Source organism: Tursiops truncatus, chromosome 3 (genome assembly GCF_011762595.2).
Source record: "Tursiops truncatus isolate mTurTru1 chromosome 3, mTurTru1.mat.Y, whole genome shotgun sequence".
NCBI classification, from domain to species: Eukaryota; Metazoa; Chordata; class Mammalia; order Artiodactyla; family Delphinidae; genus Tursiops; species Tursiops truncatus.
The window spans coordinates 27,560,432-27,581,939 of NC_047036.1; the positions used below are offsets into that span (position 1 = coordinate 27,560,432).

At 39.8% G+C, this 21,508-nt stretch overlaps 1 protein-coding gene across 1 annotated transcript in view; it reads right to left on the reverse strand.

Moving 5' to 3' along the window:
- Window positions 1-885: 885 nt before the first annotated feature.
- Window positions 886-21,508, reverse strand: part of ADAMTS12 (ADAM metallopeptidase with thrombospondin type 1 motif 12) — a 374,445-nt gene continuing 353,822 nt past the window's right edge. Inside the window, exon 23 of the mRNA XM_033852779.2 lies at window positions 886-1,263. Coding sequence (XP_033708670.1) covers window positions 1,085-1,263 — 179 coding nt within the window. The 3' untranslated portion in view covers window positions 886-1,084. The remainder of the gene's footprint in view (window positions 1,264-21,508) is intronic.

A 21,508-nucleotide genomic window follows, 5' to 3' on the forward strand; every position in this document is an offset into this window, starting at 1 on the left:
GTTTTTCTATACTTAATACAATTTACCTGGTTCTCGGAAATATTTTAATCTAGAGTTCCATTTTCCAACCTGAGGGTGGGTGGGGGCAGGTTGCAGCTGTGGACCTGGCCGTAGCAGTTGCGGTGTGTAAACCCCTAGTGGTGAAAAGACGTTCACCCTGAACTGAAGACTCAGGCAGGGAATCTGCTAGAGAAGGGAAAGCCACACAGGAAGACTCATTTGCTCTTCTGCAAAGGAATGGGTATTTGCCAGGGAAGTGGGAAGAACAAAAAGCCCATGTTCTTCTCTTCCTTATACTAGCAAGAAATTGATTTCTGTTAATTTGCTTTTTAAGAGTTTTCACAGAAATTATCCTTAAGTCAGAAATGTCTTCTGTATAACTAACCTAAATCCCTTAGGTTCACTAAAGCCTACAGTTCCTGCCCATGTCCTCTTCTTCTAGTGTCTCCAGGAAGGAATGGGAGTCCAAACAGCCCAGATGAAGAGTCCATAGGGATTAGGGACAGGCTGAGGATGAAGCCAGCACTTTCTCTTCCTGCCCCAGTTGAACACGGGGTGAAGAAAGCGGTCCCCTGACTGGATGAATTACAAGAATGTTCCTGAAAGCTCTCCCATGACATTTTAAGCAGCAGCTGCCCCAAGTAGGGAGACAAAAAAGGGTGATTTCACCAAGGTAAATTAACAAGGTTATTTGTTCCCTGGATAAGCGTGGCTCTGTTTCCTGATACTCTTGAGGTAGTCTGGGAAAAAAATCTGGTCTCTCTGTTTTTATCTTTAAGGGAGGAACAAAAGACATCATTTCACAGACTTGCCCACCTTGGCACCTTTCCCACGAGCTGATCTCACGAAAGGACCGATTCTCCTGGATACCTCACCTGCCTATCAGGGAGCGGTGAGTATTACAGTCCCATGTCTCCTATGAGGGGCGTTTTGTGGCTAAAGAACAGTGGGCTTTGTTTAGTTATGAGCCAAAGTTGAACCTGAAATACATAGTAAAACCGCAGTGAAGTGGTCCCTGGGTCTAGAACACGTCACGGTCAGCAGGCTGCTGCAGTCTGTGGTGGAGGGTGGCTTTCTTCTGGACTTAGGGTGCTCTGGGGTTTTTGAGTGGCTGTCGCTTTCTTGGCCTTTGGGTGTGGGCGATGTGTGTCTTGGAACACGAGAGGCAGCACTGAGCCCTCACGGTGGGCACAGAACATTTCTTCATGGCTTTTAGTGTCTGGCAGAAACTGGCTGATAACTTGTCTTTGGTGCAAAGTAAATCTGTGGGAGGAGAAAAAAAATAGGAAAAAAAACGAAGATTATCCTTTTGTAAGTGAATAAGTGTGACTTCTATTAATGGAAGACTTTGTGTCTACTGAGAAAGGCTCCATAACAATTCATAATGGTTGACATCCACTGACATTCACTCCTGTGTAGCAATGTTATACATTCCCACCCTTGCCATGGCCACCCGGTGGTGAATACTTCCCCACTCCTGGACTTTGGGTTCAGCCCTCTGACTTGCTTTGGACAATGGGATGTTAGTGGACATGATCCCTGCAGGGCCTTGGAATGTGAGGGAGGATGAAGCTGCCCCGATGAGCTTCTGCCATCACCGTTAGAAGACTCTGGCTCATGCAGCCACTGGACCAAGGAGGATGAGACACATGGAGCAGACCTAGACCCAACCTACAGCTTGCAGCCGAGGCCAACCACGGCCAAGCTAGATCAGCTGAAAATTCACCCTTGTAGTTTTAAAGCACTGAGTTTCGAGGTGCCTTGTTATGCAGGATTGTTATGCAATAGTTGAATGCAATATTTTACTTGCATCGCTTCATTGAATCTTCACAGCGGTAACGAATCAGGTAAATACAACTGTTCTTTCCGTTTTACAAAAGGAGACGTAAAGCCTACAGAAGTTAAGCACTTGCACAATGCTATCCAGCTGATGAGGGGCACAGTCAGATCTGAACATGGGCAGTTTTGACTCTAGCTCATGCTTTTATCAGTCATATCATCCGGAGCACCAAGCAGTCACCCCGCCAGCCAACCAGCCAATGCTTCCTGAGCAAAGGATATAGATATATAAAATGTGGTCACTGCCCTCCAGAAAGGTACCGTGTAGACGAAGGCATAAGACATGCACAAATAATTCCCAGGGTAAGGATACAATTAGTTACTTGGGTGCTAATCCTTGTTCTACCCTAACTCTGGGCAAGTAAGTTCCTGAATTATTTTGGCCCTCCTTTCCTCATATATGAAACGGAATTGGACTAGATTTCTCAGGGACCACCCTTGCATATTCTATGGGTGGTACTCAGACTGCACTGGCCCACGTACTCCTGGTCTGGAAGGAATTCACTAAGGCCCCAATAACACATTTTTCTTTTATAAAGTGAAATTGTTTCAAACTTTGCTTCAGTGCCTCTCAGAGCTCTGGTTGATCTTTCTCCATTACAGAAAAGATTTGAACAGTCCTAAAGAAAAGCTTTTCCCCAAACAGGCTGCTGTCCTTTGTAACTAGAACTGTCAGTAAAAGTAGAAACTGAGGTAGTATTCTCTTTACCCAAATCTGTGACAGTATTTTTGCCTCTCTATGCATTTTTCACCTTCAGGTCATGAAGGCAAAAAAATGCTTTTTATCTTCTCAGAACTCATTTCCTTGACTGTGCCTGGTTTTTTCAGGAAGAAATGTCTTCTGTTAGCTGTCAGAATTCCATTTGGTTTGCAAGTGTTAAGTGCACTTGGGAGTAGGTAACATATAATGCTCCTAGAACCCCAAACCTCTTCATTGCTGATTATTTTCTTCTTCAGGCCTCTTCCTAAACATTTCATAAAAATCAGTGCCCTCTAATTCCCCAGGAAACTTCTATACACGATCTGACATTTCAGAAAGAGTTCATATTTCTGCCAAGTGTTCCTACTTTGGAATAGAAATCTGAGCTCTTCATCTCCCACGTGCCCACCAGAGCACGTGTTCTCCATGGGGCTTGGGCTCTGCATCGTGTAGGCTGCTGTTCAGAACAAGGCAGGGCTTCCTCCCTAGGCTTCTGGCATTGAGGCAGGGCCCAGCATGGAAGCCTAGGCATCATAGGGCTGCTCTGATTTCTTAGCCAGCCTCTCCTAAATTCCTTATGGATGGTGGACGGAGAAGGTGCATCTGGGGTAGCTCTTTGCCCCACATTCTCCCTGCCATGAGTATGTGAGTGCTCTGGGGCTACTACAAGAAAAGAAGACAGAGGAAGTATGAAAGCTTAGCTTCCATTCCTTCTCTCCACAAAGCTTCTTTTGGCCACATTGGACCACATGGATCCCTTCTGTCCCAATCTCCAAACTTGTATTATTATTGTTAACGTTTGCTCAAACATGGCACTATGTTCTATCATGAACAGTTCTGTAAATGGCGTTGAGCCTTTTCTGCTAAAGGCTGAAGTGTGACCTCTCTCTAGGGTGTCTACCATTCTAAAAAGGCCTCTTAGAGGACCCCAAAGTCTTTAACTTTGTTCTGGGTTGAATTGGATCCTCCAAAGTTGAAGTGTTCCCCCAAAGTTGAAGTCATAACCATTGGTACCTGTGAATGTGATGTTATTTGGAAATATTTCCTTGCAGATGTAATTATGATGTAAATTAAGATGACTTAATCAACATGACTGTGTCCTTATAGAGAGAGAAGAGATAGACAGACACATGCAGTAAAGAGAAAGCCACGTGACGACACAGACACACAGAGGAAGGTGGCCATGTGATGATGGGGGCAGAGATTGGAGTTATGCAGCTACAAGCCAAGGAAAGCCGGTGACTACCAGAAGCTAAGAGACAGAGAGCATGGCCCTACCAAGAACCGTGGTTTTTGAACTTCTTGCCTCCAGAACGGTGAGACTAAATTTCTGTTGTTTTAACAACACAGATAGCAATTTCTTAAGCACTTACCACACACTAGGCAATGTGCCTGGCTTATACTATCTCATTTGATCTTCATATAAATTTACTTATACCTATTGTTCTCCCTTTAATACTGAAGTTCCACAGAGGCTTAATAACTGGCCCAGTGTCTCATAGCTGGAACACAGATGGTGGTGCTGGAAACTGAATGCTGCCTCGGTGCCTCTAAAGCACTGGCACCAAGAAAATGAATCTCTTGTGCTGGTTATGGGCAAGGAGGGGCCCACATGGACAGGTCTTCCCTGACCAGAGCAGCTTCATTTGTTCAACCAAGGGCCCCCACTTGTCAGGTCAACATCTACCTGATTGAAAAAGGCTCAACCAAGCCTGGTGTCCTTGCCTGATCTTGGCAACCACTGGATCATGAGCCCAGCTTTTCAACGGTCCTCAGAGCCCTGGGAACATGTGAGTCCTGGAATCCTCCTGTTTAAAAGTGGGAAACTGGAAGGAAGAGTGGAGGATACCAGTGACCTATATTGGGAGCCTCTGTTCCAGCTCTGTTTAGCAGCTCATTTAGACAATGACTGGGAGCCCAACATCACGGCAGGCAGGGCTTAATTGCACCAGTTCTCGTTATTATTGTGAAACAATGAAGGCTGCTGTGTTCATCAGCCAACGGGATCCCAGCTGAAGCACACAATGCTTATAATTGGGGGCAACTTAGAGAGGACATCCCAATTTGCCTATGCCTGTTTAATAGAAATCATACTTGGAAATGTAAAGGGACAGTCATAAGCTTGTTCCCCTGCTGTCTTGAAGGGATGATATTTTGCCCACAAAAGTTGGAAAATAATTTCAATGTTGTTGGCAAATACAGTGTCTGTAAGACTTTGGGTTTTGTGAGGCCAGGGAATGTGTCAGACTCATTTCTGTGTCCTCAGTTTTTAGTACTTGCCTGAGACATATCTTGTGATCAGTAATATTTGCTGAATAAATGAAAGTTCTGTTCATCTGGAAGAATATCTTTCAGTAGGAAGATGCTAAGCTCACCTCCGCCCACAGGCACACCAAAATTACAACTATTTACAGAGCAACTATTGATGAGAAAGATTGGAAGACTGGCAGAAAAGCTCTTCTACGACTAAAAATATAAAGAAGGAACCACAACAAGACAGGTAGGAGGGATGGAGATGTGGTATAGTCAGGACCCATACCCCTGGGTGGGTGAACCACAAATGGGAGAATAATTACAGAGGTTCTCCATGAGCGAGGGGCTTGAGCTCCACATCAGGCTCCCAAGCCCAGTGGTCCTGCACTGAGAAGATAAGCCCCCAGAACATTTAGCGTAAAGGTCAGTAGGGCTTAATCAGGAGAGCCAGGGGCTATGGGGAATAGAGACTCCACTCCTAAAGGGCACACACAAAATCTCACAGGACCCAGTGCAGAAGCAGTAATTTGAAAGGAGCCTGGGTCAGACCCACCTGCTGATCTTGGAGAGCCTCCTGCAGAGACAAGAGGCAACTAGAGCTCACCCTCGGGACACAGACACTGGTGACAGCTGTTTTGGGAAGCTCGTTCTACCACGAGGACACTGGTGCTGGCAAGCACCATTTTGGAATCCTCCCTCCAACACTAGGACCAGGCTCCACCCACCAGTCTGTCAGCACCAGTACTGCGATGCCTCAGGCTGAGCAACTAGCTAGGTGGAGACACAACCCCACTTACCAGCAGCCCTGCTGCCTTAAAACCCCCTGAGCTGCTTTGGGACCTGGCCCTGTCCACCAGAGGGCCCAGCCCTGCGTGTGCTGAGACTAGCCGACTAGCCTCAGGACTCCCGGGCCCTGGAGCCAGAGACCCTGGCTCCACCCACCAGTGGGCAGACACCAGCTCCAGGACCCTCAGGGCCCTGCAGCCAGAAGTCTGAAGACCAAGTTTTACCCACCAGTGGGTAGACACAAGCCCCAGGACTACTGCAGCTTGCCATGTCAGTTCCCCCTGGGCCTGACCATCAGCAGGCTAACATCTGCTCTGAGACACCTTGAGTCCCTCAGCTAGCAGTCCCAGGATCTGGCCCCACCTACCAGTGGGGTGACACCAGCTCCGAGACACCTTGTATCTCTCACCAGCAGGCCAGCACCAGCTTTGGGACACCCTGGAACTCACAGCCAGCCATGTCAGGAACCGGCTCTGCAGTCACCCACTCCAGAACCCAGCTCTGCCTACAAGCCAGCCAGGACTACCCAGGGGAATCCCGGGACTCTGCAGCCAGCTATCTCATGCCCTGCCCCACCAGCTAGCAGTCTCCACACAAGGCAGAGCCTCACACCAACCTAATAGGAAGCCAGCCACACCTACCAGACTACCCACAGTAGTCAGCTCATCACAAAAAGAAGGACCCATGCAGCCCATGTAGGGGGCACCCCTATAGCATATAGCTCTGGTGATCAGAGGGGAGTATGCTGCTGGGACACACAGGATGTCTCCTACAAAAGGCCACTTCTCCAGGGTGAGAAAACATAATCAACCTACCAAATACATCGAAATAAAAACAGCAAATTAGGGAAAATGAGGCAACAGAGGAATATATCTCAAATGAAAGAATAAGATAAAACCCCAGAAGAATTAACTGAACTGAAGATAGACAACCTATCCAATAAAGAGTTCAAGGTAATGATTGTAAAGATACTCAAAGAACTTGGGAGAAAAATGGGTGAATACAGTAAGAAGATTAACAAAGAGAAAGAAACAGAGCTAAAGAATAGAAAAACTGAAATAAAAAATACACTAAAAGGATTAAATAGTAGATTAGATGATACAGAGGAATGGAGCAGTGAACTGGAAAGCAGAGTAGTGGAAACAATTGAAGTTGAACAGAAAAAAAGAATTTAAAAAATGAGGACAATTCAGAAACCTCTGTGATATAACATCAAATGTACTAACATTCACATTATACAGCTCCCAGATGGAGAACAGAGAGAGAAATGGGAAGAGGACATATTTGATGATATAATAGCTAAAAACTGCCCTAACCTGGGATAGGAAATAGACAACCAGGATCAGGAAGCACAGAACCCAAAACAGGAACCCGAAGATGATCATACCAAGACACAATGTAATTAAAATGGCAAAAATTAAAGATAAAGGGAGAAAATTAAAATCAGCAAGGGATGCTGGAGAGGGTGTGGTGAAAAAAGGGAACCCTCCTATATTGTTGGTGGGAATGTAAACTGGTACAGCCACTATGGAGAACAGTATGGAGGTTCCTTAAAAAACTAAATATAGAACTACCATACGACCCAGCAATCCCACTACTGGGCATCTATCTGGAGAAAAGATAGATGCACCACAATGTTCACTGCAGCACTATTTACAATAGCCAGGACATGGAAGCAACCTAAATGTCCATCAACAGACGAATGGATAAAGAAGATGTGGTACATATATACAGAGGAATATTACCCAGCCATAAAAAAGAAAAAAATAATGCCATTTGCAGCAACATGAATGGACCCAGAGATTGTCATACTGAGTGAACAAAGATCACATGATATCACTCATATGTGGAATCTAAAAAAGGCTACCAATGAACTTATCTACAAAACAGTAATAGAGTTTGGGACTTCCCTGGTGGTCCAGTGGTAAAGAATACACCTTACAATGCACGGGACACGGGTTTGATCCCTGGTCAGGGAACTAAGATCCCACATGCCATGGGGCAAATAAGCCCATGTGCCACAACTACTCAGCTTGCGTGCCTCAACTAGAGAGCCTGTGTGCCACAAACTATAGAGCCCACACGCCCTGGAGCCTGCGTGCCACAACTAGAGAGAGAAAACCTGCACACCGCAACTAGATAGAAGCCTGTACACCACAACAAAAATCCCGCATGCCTCAATGAAGATCCCGTGGGCTGCAACTAAGATCTGATGCAGCCAAAAATAAAATAAATAATAAAGAAATCTTAAAAAAAAACAAACCAGAAATAGAGTTACAGATGTAGAAAATAAACTTATGGTTACTGGGGGTATGTCAGGGGGAGGGATAAATACTGGGGGGTATGTCCGGGGGAGGGATAAATAGGAAGATTGGGATTGACACATACACACTACTACATGTAAAATAGATAACTAATAAGGACCTACTGTATAGCACAGGGAACTCTACTCAATACTCTGTAATGGCCTATATGGGAAAAGAATCTAAGAAAGAATGGATATATTTATATGTATAACAGATTCAGTTTGCTGTACACCTGAAACTAATACAATATACCCCAATAAAAATAAAAATAAAAATATCAGCAAGGGAAAAGCAACGAGTAGAAAAAAACTCCCATATGATCAGTTGACTCTTCAGCAGAAACTCTGCAGGCCAGAAGGGCACGATATATTTCAAGTGATGAAAGGGGAAAGAATACTCTACCTGGCAAAGCTTTCATTTAGATTTGATAGAGAGATCAAAAGCTTTACAGACAAGCAAAAGCTAAAAAATTCAGCACCACCAAACCAGCTTTACAAGAAATACTAAAAGGAACTTCTCTAAGTGAAAAAGAAAATGGCACAGTTAGAAACATGAAAATTATAAAAGGAAAATTTAAGTGGTAAAGACAAATATGCAATAAAGGTAATAAATCAACCGTGTATAAAGCTAGTAGAAAGATTAAAAGGCAAAAGTAGTAAAATCATCTATATCCACATAAGTAGTTAAGGGATATACAAAACAAAAACATATAAAATATGTCAAAAACAGTAAACATGGGAGAGGGGAGTAAAAATGCAGGGTTGTTAAAATGCATTTGAACTTAGAGATCAGCGACTTAAAATAATTATATATATATGGCTATATATAAACCTCATGGTAACCACAAACCAAAAATCTATCATAGATACACAAAAAAGAGAAAGAAATCCAAATATAACACTAAAGATAGTCAACAAATCAAAAGAAGTGAAGAAAAGAAATGAACAAAAAAGAACTACAAAAACAATTAAAAATGGCAATAAGTACATATGTATCAATAATTACTTTAAATATAAATGAACTAAATGCTCCAATTGAAAGACATAGAGTGGCTGAAGGGATACAAATACAAAACCTGTATGCCTAGAAGAGACTCACTTCAGATCTAAAAACACAGACTGAAAGTGAGGGGATGGAAAGAGGTATTCCACGAAAATAGAAGTGAAAAGAAAGCCATGGTAGCAATACAGGTATCAGACAAAATAGACCTTAAAACAAAGATTGTAACAAGAGACAAAGAACATTATACAATGATCAAGAAATCAAGAAGACGATATAACAAAAGTAAATATATATTCACCCAACATAGGGAGCACCTAAATACATAAAGCAAATATTAACAGACATTAAAGGGAGAAATTGACAGTAACTCAGTAATAGTAGGGGAATTTCACACCATGCATACATCAGCGGGCAGATCATCCAGAAAGAAAATCAATAAGGAAACACTGGCCTTAAATGGTACATTAAACAAGCTCCCAGAGGAAGCTGATGCTACTGGTTCACGGACCACATTAACACAGATTGGAACAGGGTCCAAGGACGAGATGGTGGAGTAGAAGAACCTGAGCTCACCTCCTCTTAAGAAAACACCAAAATCACAACTAACTGTGAACCATCAACAAAAAAGACTGAAACCTACCAAAAAAGATATTCTACTTCCAAAACAAAGAAGAAGCCACCCACAATGAGTTGGTAGAAGGGGTGCATCTGTGATACAATCAAATCTCAAACCTGCTGGGTGGGTGACCCACAAACTGGAAAATAATTATATCACAGAGGTTCTCCCATAGGAGTGAGGGTTCTGAGCCCCATGTCAGGCTTCCCAGTTTAGGGGTTTGGAATTGGGAGGAGGAGCCCCCAGGGCATTTGGCTTTGAAGCCCAGTGGGGCTTGATCGCAGGAACTTCACAGGAATGGGGGAAACAAACTCCACTCTTGGATGGTGCGCAGAAAGTCTCGTGTGCACCAGGACCGAGGGGAAAAAGCAGTGACTTCATAGGCACCTGGGCCAGACCTACCTGCTGGGCTTGGAGGGTCTCCTGGTGAGGTGGGGGGGGGGGTGGCTGTGGCTCACTGTGGGGACAAGGACACTGGTGGCAAAGGTACTGGGGAGTACTCCCTAGTGTGAGTTGTCCTGTAGGCCCCCATTTTGATGCCAAGACCTGGCCCTACCCATTTAGAGAAGAGTTGACACCTATCCTTCTAAAATTATTTTTAAAAATTTTAGAGGGGCTTCCCTGGTGGCACAGTGGTTGAGAGTCCACCTGCTGATGCAGGGGACATGGGTTCGTGCCCCGGTCTGGGAGGATCCCACATGCCGCGAGGCGGCTGGGCCCATGAGCCATGGCCACTGAGCCTGTGCATCCGGAGCCTGTGCTCCACAATGGGAGAGGCCACAGCAGTGAGAGGCCCACATACAGAAAAAAAAAAAAGAAATTTAGAGGAAGGAACACTCCCAAACTCATTCTATGAGGTCACCATCACCCTGATACCAAAACCAGACAGATAGCCACCCCCCCCCCCAAAAAAAAGAAAGAAAATTACAGGCCAATACCACCAATAAACAAAGATGCAAAAATCATCAATAAAATACTAGCAAACTGAATCCAACAATATATTAAAAGGATCATACACCATGATCAAGTGGGATTTATCCCAGGGATGCAAGGATTTTTCAATATCCACAAATCAATCAGTGTGATACACCACATTAATAAAGTGAAAAATAAAAACCATGATTATCACAATAGATGCAAAAAAAGCTTTTGACAAAATTCAAAACCAATTTATGATTAAAAAAACTCTCTGGAAAGCGGGCATAGAGGGAACATACCTCAACATAATAAAGGCCATATATGACAAACCCACAGCTAACAACATATTCAATGGTGAAAAACTTAAGGCATTTCCTCTAAGATCAGGAATGAGACAAGGATGTCCACTCTCACCACTTTTATTCAACATGGTTTTGGAAGTCCTAGCCACGGCAATCAGAGAAGAAAAATAAATAAAAGGAATTCAAATTGGCAAAGAAGAAGTAAAACTGTCACTGCCTGCAGATGACATAATACTATACATAGAAAATCCTAAAGATGTTACCAGAACATTACTAGAGCTCATCAATGAATTCGGTAAAGTTGCAGGATACAAAATTAACCCTCAGAATGGGAGAAAATATTTGCAAATTAAGCAACTGACAAAGGATTAATCTCCAAAATTTACAAGCAACTCATGCAGCTCAATAACAAAAAAACAAACAACCCAATCCAAAAATGGGCAGAAGACCTAAATAGACATTTCTTCAAAGAAGATATACAGACTGCCAACAAACACATGAAAGAATGCTCAACATCATTAATCATTAGAGAAATCAAAACTACAATGAGACATTATCTCACACCAGTCAGAATGGCCATCATCAAAAAATCTAGAAACAATAAATGCTGGAGAGGGTGTGGAGAAAAGGGAACACTCTTGCACTGCTGGTGGGAATGTGAATTGATACAGCCACTATGGAGAACGGTATAGTGGTTCCTTAAAAAACTACAAATAGAACTACCATATAACCCAGCAATCCCACTACTGGGCATATACCCTGAGAAAACCATAATTCAAAAAGAGTCATGTACCAAAATGTTCATTGCAGCTCTATTTACAATAGCAAGGAGATGGAAACAACCTAAGTGTCCATCATCAGATGAATGGATAAAGAAGATGTGGCACATATATACAATGGAATATTAGTCATAAAAAGAAATGAAATTGAGCTATTTGTAATGAGGTGGATAGACCTAGAGTCTGTCATACAGAGTGAAGTAAGTCAGAAAGAGAAAGACAAATACCATATGCTAACACATATATATGGAATTTAAGAAAAAAAAATGTCATGAAGAACCTAGGGGTAAGACAGGAATAAAGGCACAGACCTACTAGAGAATGGACTTGAGGATATGGGGAGGGGGAAGGGTAAGCTGTGACAAAGCGAGAGAGAGGCATGGACATATATACACTACCAAACGTAAGGTAGATAGCTAGTGGGAAGCAGCCACATTACACAGGGAGATCAGCTCAGTGCTTTGTGACCCCCTGGATGGGTGGGATAGGGAGGGTGGGAGGGAGGGAGATGCAAGAGGGAAGAGATACGTGAACATATGTATATGTATAACTGATTCACTTTGTTATAAAGCAGAAACTAACACACCATTGTGAAGCAATTATACTCCAATAAAGATGTCAAAAAACAAAACAAAACAAAATTAATACACAGAAATCTGTTGCATTTATATACACAAAGAAAGAAAGATCAGAAAGAGAAATTAAGGAAACAGTCCCATTTACTATTGCATAAAAAAGAATAAAATACCTAGGAATAAACCTACCTAAGGAGGCAAAAGACTGGTACTCTGAAAACTGTAAGATACTTATGAAAAAAAAAAAAAAAGATGACATAAACAGATGGAAAGATACCATGTTCTTGGATTGAAGAATCAATATTGTCAAAGTCACTATACCACCCAAGGTAATCTACAGATTTATGCAATCCCTATCAAATGACCAATGGCAGTTTTTGCAGATCTAGAACAAAAAACTTAAAATTTGTATGGAAACATAAAAGACCCCAAATAGGCAAAGCAATCTTGAGAAAGAAAAACAGAGCAGGAGGAATCAGGCCCCCTGACTTCAGGCTATACTATAAAGCTACAGTAATCAAAACAGCAGGGTACTGGCAAAAAGACAGAAATATAGATCAATGTAACAGGATATACAGCCCAGAAATAAACTCACACACCTACAGTCAATTAATCTATAACAAAGGAGGCAAGAATATACAGTGGAGACAAGACTGTATCTTCAGTACGTGGTGCTGGGAAAACTGGACAACTACATGTAAAAGAATGAAGTTAGAGAATGTACTAAAACCATGCACAAAAATATACACAAAATGGATTTAAGACCAGATACTATAAAACTCTTAGAGGAAAACACAGGCAGAACACTCTTTGACATAAATTGCAGCAATATCCTTTTGGATTCACCCCTTAGAGTAAGAAAAATAAAAACAAAAATAAACAAATGGGACCTAATTAAACTTAAAAGCTTTTGCGCCACCAAGAAAACTATAAACAAAAAGACAACTCACAGAATGGGAAAAAATACTTGCAAATGAAGCAATTGACAAAGGATTAATCTCCAAAATATACAAACAGCTCATGCAGCTCAATATCAAAAAAACAAAAAACCCAATCAAAAAATGGGCAGATCTAAATAGACATTTCTTCAAAGAAGACATGCAGATGGCAAAAAAAGACATGAAAATATGTTCAACATCACTAATTATTAGAGAAATGCAAATCAAAACTATAATGAGGTATCACCTCACACCAGTCAGAATGGCCATTGTCAGAAAGTCTACAAACAGTAAATGCTGGAGAGGGTGTGGAAAAAACGGAGCCCCCTTACACTGTTGGTGGGAATGTAAATTGGTGCAGCCACTATGGAGAACAGTAGGAAGGTTCCTTAAAAACTAAAGATAGAGCTACCATATTATCCTGTAATCCCACTCCTGGGCATATATCTGGAGAAAACCATACTCCAAAAAGATACAGCCACCCCAATATTCATTGCAGTATTATTTACCATAGCCAAGACATGGAAGCAAACTAAATGTCCATCAGCAGATGAATGGATAAAGAAGATGTGGTATATACGTATAATGGAATATTACTCAGCCATAAAAAGAATGAAATAATGCCACTTGCAGCAAAATTGATGGACATAGAGATTATCATATGGACATAGAGATTATCATACTAAGTACAGTAAGTCAGACAAAGACAAATATCATATGACATCACTTATATGTGGAATATAAAAAACATACAAATGAACTTATTTACAAAACAGAAACAGACTCACAGGGTTAGAAAACAAACTTATGGTTACCAAAGGCAAAAGGTGGGGGGAAGGGATAAATTAGGAAGTTGGGATTAACATATAGACACTACTATAAATAAAATAATCAACAAGGACCTACTGCATAGCACAGGGAACTCTCCTCAATATTCTGTAATAACCTATATGGGAACAGAATCTGAAAAAGATGGATATATGTATATGTATAACTAAATCACCCTGCTGTACACCTGAAACACAACGTTGTAAATCAACTATACTCCAATATAAAATAAAAATTTAAAAAAATAAGTATAAGAGCTCTAAAAAAAGATCACTGATCACAGATCACCATAATTTAGTAGTAATGAAAAAGCTTATAATATTGTGAGAAGTACCAAAATGTGACTCTGAGACACTAAGTGAGGAAATGCTGTTGGGAAAATGGTGGCAATGGTCTTACTCAACTCAGAGTTGCCACAAACCTTCAATTTATAAAAATGTAATATCAGAGAAGCATAATAAAGTGGCAAACAATAAAAAAAACACAGCATGGATCCGCTTGACTAGAGAATATGTACTTCACATATGTTCTTTGACTTTGGCAATGGTATCTTGTGATTTAAGGGTTTTCCTTTTGGTTGGCTGGTTTTTCTTCAGATGAACCTATTCTTGATGAAAGTGAGATCTTAATGAAACCTTAATTCAGACACTGCAAATCACAAACACACTCTATGTATGAAAGAAACAGATAAATATCCCCACACTTCTTTCCCAGTTCCAATTACCCATTTCAATAAAAAATTTTTCCTTAAAAAAAATGATACATTAAACCAAATGGAGACACACACACACACACACACACACAGACACACACACACACACACACACACACATATATATACCTTCCATCCAAAAGCAGCAAATAAACATTCTTTAAGATGTACATGGAACATTCTACAGGATAGATCACATTATGCCACAAAACAAGTCTCAGTAAATTTAAGATAACTGAAATCATATCAAGCATCTTTTCCAAATACAATATATGAGACTAGAAATCAGCTACAAGAAAAAACTTCAAAAAACACAAACGTGGAGACTAAATAACATTCTACTAAGCAACCAACGGATCACTGAGGAAATAAAAGAAGAAATCAAAAAATACCTATAGACAGATAAAAACAAAACACAAAGATCCAAAGTCTGTGGGATGCAACAAAAGCAGTTCTAAGAAGGAAATTTTAGTCATACAAGCCTACCTCAGGAAACAAGAAACATCTCAAAAAAAACCCCAACATTACACCTAAAGGAATTAGAAAAAGAAGGACAAACAAAACCCAAAGTTAGAAGGAAAAAGATCATATATATCAGAGCATAAATAAATGGAGACTAATAAAACAATAATAAAGATCAATGAAACTGAGAGCTGGTTCTTTGAAAAGATAAAAAGAGGGCCCAAATCAATAAAATCAGAAGTGAAAAAGAAGTAACAACTGATACCACAGAAATACGAAGGATCATAAGAAATTATATGAACAATTATACACCAATGAAATGGATGACCTAGGAGAAATGTACAAATTTCTAGAAATGTACAATCTCACAAGACTGAATCAGGAAGAAATAGCAAATGTGAATAGACTGATTACCAGTAATGAAAAATGAATCAATAATAATAAAAAAAAACCTCCCAACAAACAAAAGCCTGGAGCCAGATGACTTCATAGGTGAATTCTACCAAACATTTAGAGAAGAGTAACATGTATCCTCTTCAAACTATTCCAAAAAATTGAGGAGGAAGAAATACTTACAGACTCATTCCACAAGGCCAGCATTGCCCCGATATCAAAACCAGATAAAGAGATCACAAAAAAGAAAATTACAGGCCAGTATCATAAATGGACAAATGCAAAACTCCTCAACAAAATATTAGCAAACCAAATTCAACAATACATTCAAAGGATCATACACCATGATCAAGTGGGATTTATCCCAGGGATACAAGGATGGTTCAGTATTTGCAAATCAATCAATATGATACACCACATTAACAAATTGAAGAATGAAATAATATGATCATCTCAACAGCTGCCAAAAAGCTTTTGATAAAATTCAACATCCATTTATGATAAAAAAAAAACTCTCCAGAAAGTGAGTTTAGAGGGAACATACTTCAACACAATAAAGCCCATATGATAAGCCCACAGCTAACATCACAGTCAATAATGAAAAGCTTAGTGCATTTCTTCTAAGATCAGGAAGAACACAAGGATGTCCACTCTCACCACTTTTATTCAACGTAGTATTGGAAGTCCTAGCCACAGCAATCAGAAAAATAAAATAAATCCAAACTGGAAAGGAAGAAGTAAAATTGTCACTGTTTGAAGATGACATGACACTAAACATAGAAAATCCTAAAGATGCTACCAGAAAACTAGTAGAGCTCATCAATGAATTCAGTAAAGTAGCAGGTTACAAAATTAATATACAGAAATCTGTTGCATTTCTATAACTAACAATGAACTATTAGAGAAATTAAGGAAACAATCCCATTTACAACCACATCAAAAGGAATAAAATACCAAGGAATAAATCTAAGGAGGTAAAAGACCTGTACTTGTAAAACTATAAGACAATGATAAAAGAAATTGAAAATGACACAAACAAATGGAAAGATATCCTGTGTTCATGAATTGGAAGAATCAGTATTGTTTAAATGACTATACTACCTAAGGAAATCTACAGATTCAGGGCAATCCCTATCAAAATACCAATGACATTTTTCACAGAACTAGAACAAATAATTCTTAAATTTGTATGGAAACACAAAAGACCTCAAATAGGCAAAACAATCTTGAGAAAGAACAAAGGTGGAGGTATCACGTGACCTGATTTCCAACTATACTACAAAGCTGTGGTAATCAAAACAGTATAGTATTGGCACAAAAACAGATGCACAGTTCAATGGGATGGAACAGAGAGCCCAGAAATGAACCCACTCTTATATGGGCAAATAATCTATGACAAAGCAGTGAAGAATATACAATGGAGAAAAGACAGCTTCTTCATGAACAGTGGTAGGAAAACTGGACAGCTACATGGGAAAGAATCAAACTGGACTACTCTCTCACACCATGCACAAAAATAAATTCAAAATGGATTAAAGACTTAAACCTAAGACTGGAAACCATAAAGCCTCTCAAAGAAAACATAGGTAGTATGCTCTTTGATGTTGGTCTTAGTAATTTTATTTTGGATCTGTCTGCTTAGGCAAGGGAAACAAATCAAAGATAAACAAATGGGAATACATCAAACTAAGAAGCTTTTGCACAGTGAAGGAAAATATCAACAAAATGTAAAGGCTGCCTACTGAATGGGAGAAGAAATTGATATTTGCAAACAGTGTATTTGATAAGGGGCTACTATCCAAAACATACAAAGAACTCATACAACTCAACATCAAAAAACATAAAACCTGATTAAAAAATGGGCAGAGGATCTGAATAGAAATTTTCCAAAGAAGACATACAGATGGCCAACAGGTACATGAAAAGATGCTCAACATCACTTATGAAAAGGGAAATGCAAATCAAAACCACAATAAGATATCACCTCACACCTTTCAGAATGGCTTGCATCAAGAAGACAACAAATAATAAACATTGGCCAGGATGTGGAAAAAAGGGAACCCTTGTGCCCTGTTGGTGGGAATGTACATTGGTGCAGCTACTATGGAAAACAGTATGGAGGTTCCTCAAAAAATTAAAAATATAACTACCATATGATACAACAATTCCACTCCAGTGTATTATCCAATGAAAATGAAAACACTAATTAGAAAAGATATATGCACCTCTATGTTCATTGCTGCACTATTTACACTAGCCAACATATGGAGGCAACCTAAATGCCCATCAACAGATGAATGGATAAAGAAGATGTGGTATATATATATACACAATGGAATATTACTCAGCCATGAAAACGAATGACATCTTGCCATTTACGACAATATGGATGGACCTAGAGGTTATTATGTTAAGTGAAATAACTCAGAGAAAGACAAGTACTGCATGGTATTACTTATTTGTGGAATCTAAAAAACAAAACCAAACAGAAACAGACTAATAGATACAGAGAACAAACAGGTGGTTGCCAGAGGGGTGTGGGGTAGGGGGAGGAAAGATGTAGGTGAGGGAGGTTAAGAGGTACAAACTTCAGTTATAAAATTAATGTCATGGGTATGAAATGTACAGTGTAGGGAATATAGTCAATAACTATGTAATATCTTTGAATGGCAACAGATGGTAACTTGACTTATCATTGTGATCAGCTTGAAATGTATAGAAATATCAAATCCCTATCTTGTGTGCCAAGAACTAACACAGTGTTGTTATACTTCAAAAACAAACTCAGAAAAATAGATAAAATTTGTGGTTACCAGAGGTGGGTGTAGGGGAGGGGGAAGTGGAGGAAGGCAGTCAAAATACACAAATTTCCAGTTACAATATTAAGGATGTAATATACAACACGATAAATATAATAAGCACTGCTGTACAATATATATGAAAGTTTTTAAGGGTAAATTCTAAGAGTTCTCATCACAAGAAAACAAACTTCTATTTCTTTAATTTAGTATCTATGAGATGATGCATGTTCAGTAAACTTATTGTGATAGTCCCTAATGTATGTAAATCAAATAATTATGCTGTACACCTTAAATTTATGCAGTGCTATGTGTCAATTATATCTCAATAAAACTGGAAGAAAAAATTTTAAGTCTGCTGACTCAAATGTTTATTTGTATCAACTTTAAGTACTATCCTTATTACTTTCTGTATTTTTCTATTGCATTCTGTACCACTCATTCCCCAAATTAAACAACAACAACAACCCAACAATGGTGTGCATAAGGGTTTTGCTTTTGTTTTTTTAATCATCATGAATATAATGCCTAGAAGATAGCTGATATTCAGTAAATATTTCTGGATGAATTTTTTTGACTTTTTAAAAAATTGGGGTATAGTTGATTTACAATGTTGTGTCAGTTTCTGTTGTATGATGAAGTGAATCAGCTACGTGTATACATATATCCCCTCCCTCTTGGACCTCCTTCCCACTCCTCCCCCATCCCATCCATCTAGGTCACTGCAGAGCACTGAGCTGAGCTCCCTAAGCTATACAGAAGGTTCCCACTAGCTATCTTGTACACATGGCAGTGCACATATGTCAGTCCCAATCTCCTAATTCATCCCACCCCCGCTTTCCCTCCTTGGTGTCCATACATTTGCTCTCTACACCTGTGTCTCTATTTCTGCCTTGCAAACAGGTTCATCTGTACCATTTTTCTAGATTCCACATATATGTGTTAACAGACGATATTTGTTTTTCTCTTTCTGACTTCACTCTGTATGACAGTCTCTAGGTCCAACTGTGTCTCTACAAATGACCCAATTTTGTTCTTTTTTATGGCTGAGTAATAGTCCACTGTGTACATATGTACCACTTCTTCTTTATCCATTCATCTGTTGATGGACATTTATGTTGCTTCCATGTCCTGGCTATTGTAAATAGTGCTTCAGTGAACATTGGGGTGCATGTTGCCCTTTTGTTTTTCTTTGTTTTTTAATATCTTTATTGGAGTATAATTGCTTTACAATGTTGTGTTAGTTTCTGCTGTACAACAAAGTGAATCAGCTATATGTATACATACATCCCCATATCCCCTCCCTCTTGCATCTCCCTTCCACCCTCCCTATCCCACCCCTCTAGGTCATCACAAAGCACTGAGCTGATCTCCCTGTGCTATGCAGCAGGTTCTCACTAGCTATCTATTTTACATTTGGTAGTGTATATATGTCAGTGCTACTCTCTCACTTCGTCCCAGCTTCCCCTACTCTGCTGTGTCCTCAAGTCTGTTCTCTACGTCTCTGTCTTTATTCCTGACTTGCCACTAGGTTCATCAGTACCGCTTTTTTAGATTCCATATATGTGTGTTAGCATACAGTATTTATTTTCCTCTTTCTGACTTGCTTCACTCTGTATGACAGACTCTAAGTCCATCCATCTCATTACAAATAACTCAGTTTCGTTCCTTTTTATGGCTGAGTAATATTCCATTGTATATATGTGCCACATCTTCTTTATCCATTCATCTGTCGATGGACACTTAGGTTGCTTCCATGTCTTGGCTATTGTAAACAGTACTGCAATGAACATTGTGGTACATGACTCTTTTTGAATTATGGTTTTCTCAGGGTATATGCCCAGTAGTGGGATTGCTGGGTTGTATGGTAGTTCTATTTTTAGTTTTTTAAGGAACCTCCATACTGTTCTCCATAGTGGCTGTATCAATTTACATTGATACAAACCCAACAGGGCAGGAGGGCTCCCTTTTTCCACACCCTCTCCAGCATTTATTGTTTGTAGATTTTTTGATGATGGCCATTCTGACTGGTAATACCTCAATGTAGTTTTGATTTGCATTTCTCTAATAATTAGTGATGTTGAGCATCTTTTCATGTGTTTGTTGGCCATCTGTATGTCTTCTTTGGAGAAATGTCTATTTAGATCTTCCACCTATTTTTTGATTGGGTTGTTTGTTTTATTGATATTGAGCTTCATAAGCTGTTTGTATATTTTGATGTTTTTTTAACCCATACGCTTGGAAAGAGTTCTATAGCTCCCACTATGGAAATAGTAGTTCTGATTTAGATTCTAAGTCATTAACAATTTAGATGGCACCTAAAGAAAGTAAAATGGCCTGGAGGAAAACAAACCTTACATGAATTCACACCTGATTTTACAAGTTGGGCATGGGGGCATGTTTACTGTGATGGCTGGCTGGCTGAGAAGAATCTGGGCATTGAATGGCTTATTTTCAAAGCATTTTAGAGGGTACAGGGGTTAGGGTGGGTGGTCGGCTTCTTTTAAATCAAGGAATTTCTTGCAGCTGCTCTTTCCTATTGTTTCTATATGAGTAAGCATGACTCTGCCTTCGAGAGAAACTTGTAATTACCTTTTGTGGCCCTGATAATTTTTGGTGAGTGGAATTCATTTTTATTTACATCCATTGTCAGCTAACCATTAGTCATCATCTCTTCAGTGTGAGATTTCAATGTAAAAAATACCAGATATGCATTTAACCCAATTTTGATGATTGAAAATTGTCTTCAACTGTCTTATTGCTGGGCAGTGCAATGTATATATAATTTAAAAATAACCAATAGAGACTTCCCTGGTGGTCCAGTTGTTAAGACTCTGCAATTCCACTGCAGGGGGCACGGGTTCAATCCCTGGTTAGGGAACTAAGATCCCACATGCCGTGTGGTACGTCCAAAGACAAAAAACAGTAACACTAGGCATGATCAACCAAGACTGTGCTGCTGCCTCAATTATATAAAAACAGTCACAGCTTAGAAGGATTCTATACTCTCAGCATTTTAAAAGCATGGTACCAAAGAATGTGATGAGATGACATGAAAGGAAGTGTCCCAAATTGACCCCTTGGTCTAGAACAGGGTGCTTCTCATGAAAAGATGCTCATCACTGCTAATTATTAGAGAAATACAAATCAAAACTACAATGAGGGTACCTATAGATTATCATACTAAGTGAAGTAATTCAGAAAGAGAAAGACAAATAGCATATATCACTTATATGTGGATTCTAAAATATGACACCAATGAACCTATCTATGAAACAGAAACAGATTCAAAGACACAGAG